The sequence below is a fragment of the Sinocyclocheilus anshuiensis genome, unplaced genomic scaffold (assembly GCF_001515605.1).
Source record: "Sinocyclocheilus anshuiensis isolate Anshui unplaced genomic scaffold, SAMN03320099.WGS_v1.1 C32722798, whole genome shotgun sequence".
NCBI lineage: Eukaryota > Metazoa > Chordata > Actinopteri > Cypriniformes > Cyprinidae > Sinocyclocheilus > Sinocyclocheilus anshuiensis.
Window position 1 is genome coordinate 1 of NW_015619514.1, and position 1,348 is coordinate 1,348.

The following is a 1,348-nucleotide window of genomic DNA, read 5'->3' on the forward strand; positions in this document are numbered from 1 at the left end:
AAAGGCTTTATAAAAGTAAAAATGCCCATAAAAGGTACAAATCAATTTAAATGTGTGTGTCTGTGTATTTAAATGTCATTATTTTTTTTGTGTGTTAAATAATTTTCTAATATTAGAAGAATGCACATTTATTACATGTCTAATCACCCACTCACCAAATAAAATATTGCAAATAATGCTGACCTAAAGTAGAGTAACCCAGAACAGGTTCACACCATGCAGGTGTTACAAATTAACTGAATTGATGATTATCTGTAATTTTCTACATGCTTAAAACAATTAACATTTGACATAAATGGACACTTTACGTACAAATGGTGACAAAAAACAAAACAAAACATGCACACATAAAAATAACCAGTAAATTCTGCAGCAAAAAGTACATTATTTAGTGAGAATGGTTAAATAGAGCTTAAGCCTAGTATTGCCATTAAGACTTTGTCTGGACTTATGAAATATTTTCATTGTGACTGTGAATGAAAAGTCCCATAACTGAAACAGATGAATGTAAAACCCACTGAGTTGAACTATCTGCATCATCTTCTTCCAGACTTCAAACTTCAGGTTCCCCAAGTATTTTCCCACATTCATCAAGGCTCCAGCAGGCATCACTGGAGCCTTCAGTGTGATCTGGGCTCTGTGATAACATTCAGGAGTTAGAAAGATGGAGGAACTGCACTGCAGAGAGAAGACGGCAAGAAAACAGCTTACCTTTCTTTTGAGAACTTGAAGTTCTGCAAAACACAAAAGGAGGAAATAAGCTACATGTACACAAATGTTATTCAACCCTCAATCCCTAAACATTTCATTAAAAATACAGGTTATTTCTTACTTGTAGAAAGGGCATGTCGGCAGCGTCTAAATCATTTTTTAAGGTTCCAATATTGTTTGAAAGAGATTCGATCTCTCTGTCTATTTGTTCAATCTTCTCCTTCATCATCTGACTCTTCTGATTCTCGTCCTCTTTCAGTGCAGATATTCTGATCATCTCTTCATCTCGCAGAAACTGATGAAGCCGCTCAAACTCCTCCTGCAAGCATCTCACGGTCTGCTGAGTCTGAGCCTGTATAAAATACAAAGATTCTCACATCCCTTCTACCTGAATCTTTCTGAAAATGCTTTAATCTAGAATATTGTACTGTATGTTCTCACCTTAATGTGGTGTGATGCATCATCAAATGTTTGCTTTATTTCTTTAAAGCTCTTGAGTTTTTCTTGTAAATCTTTCAATGAAGTCTTCAATTCCTCCTGAAATGTAATAATCAGTTGATGTTTGTTAAATCAGTGGAATGTCATTAATTGTAATTAATGCTGTCAAACGATTAATCACGATTAATCGCATCCAAAA

At 34.6% G+C, this 1,348-nt stretch overlaps 1 protein-coding gene across 1 annotated transcript; it reads right to left on the reverse strand.

Annotated features, from left to right (window-relative positions):
• Nucleotides 1–380: 380 nt before the first annotated feature.
• On the reverse strand, nt 381–1,248 carry LOC107682922 (tripartite motif-containing protein 35-like; the record flags this gene model as incomplete). Its single annotated transcript, XM_016479036.1, has 4 exons — nt 381–637; nt 712–734; nt 833–1,063; nt 1,153–1,248. Coding segments are annotated over 4 exons (603 nt in total), but the record flags the coding sequence as incomplete, so codon positions are not given.
• Nucleotides 1,249–1,348: the final 100 nt, after the last annotated feature.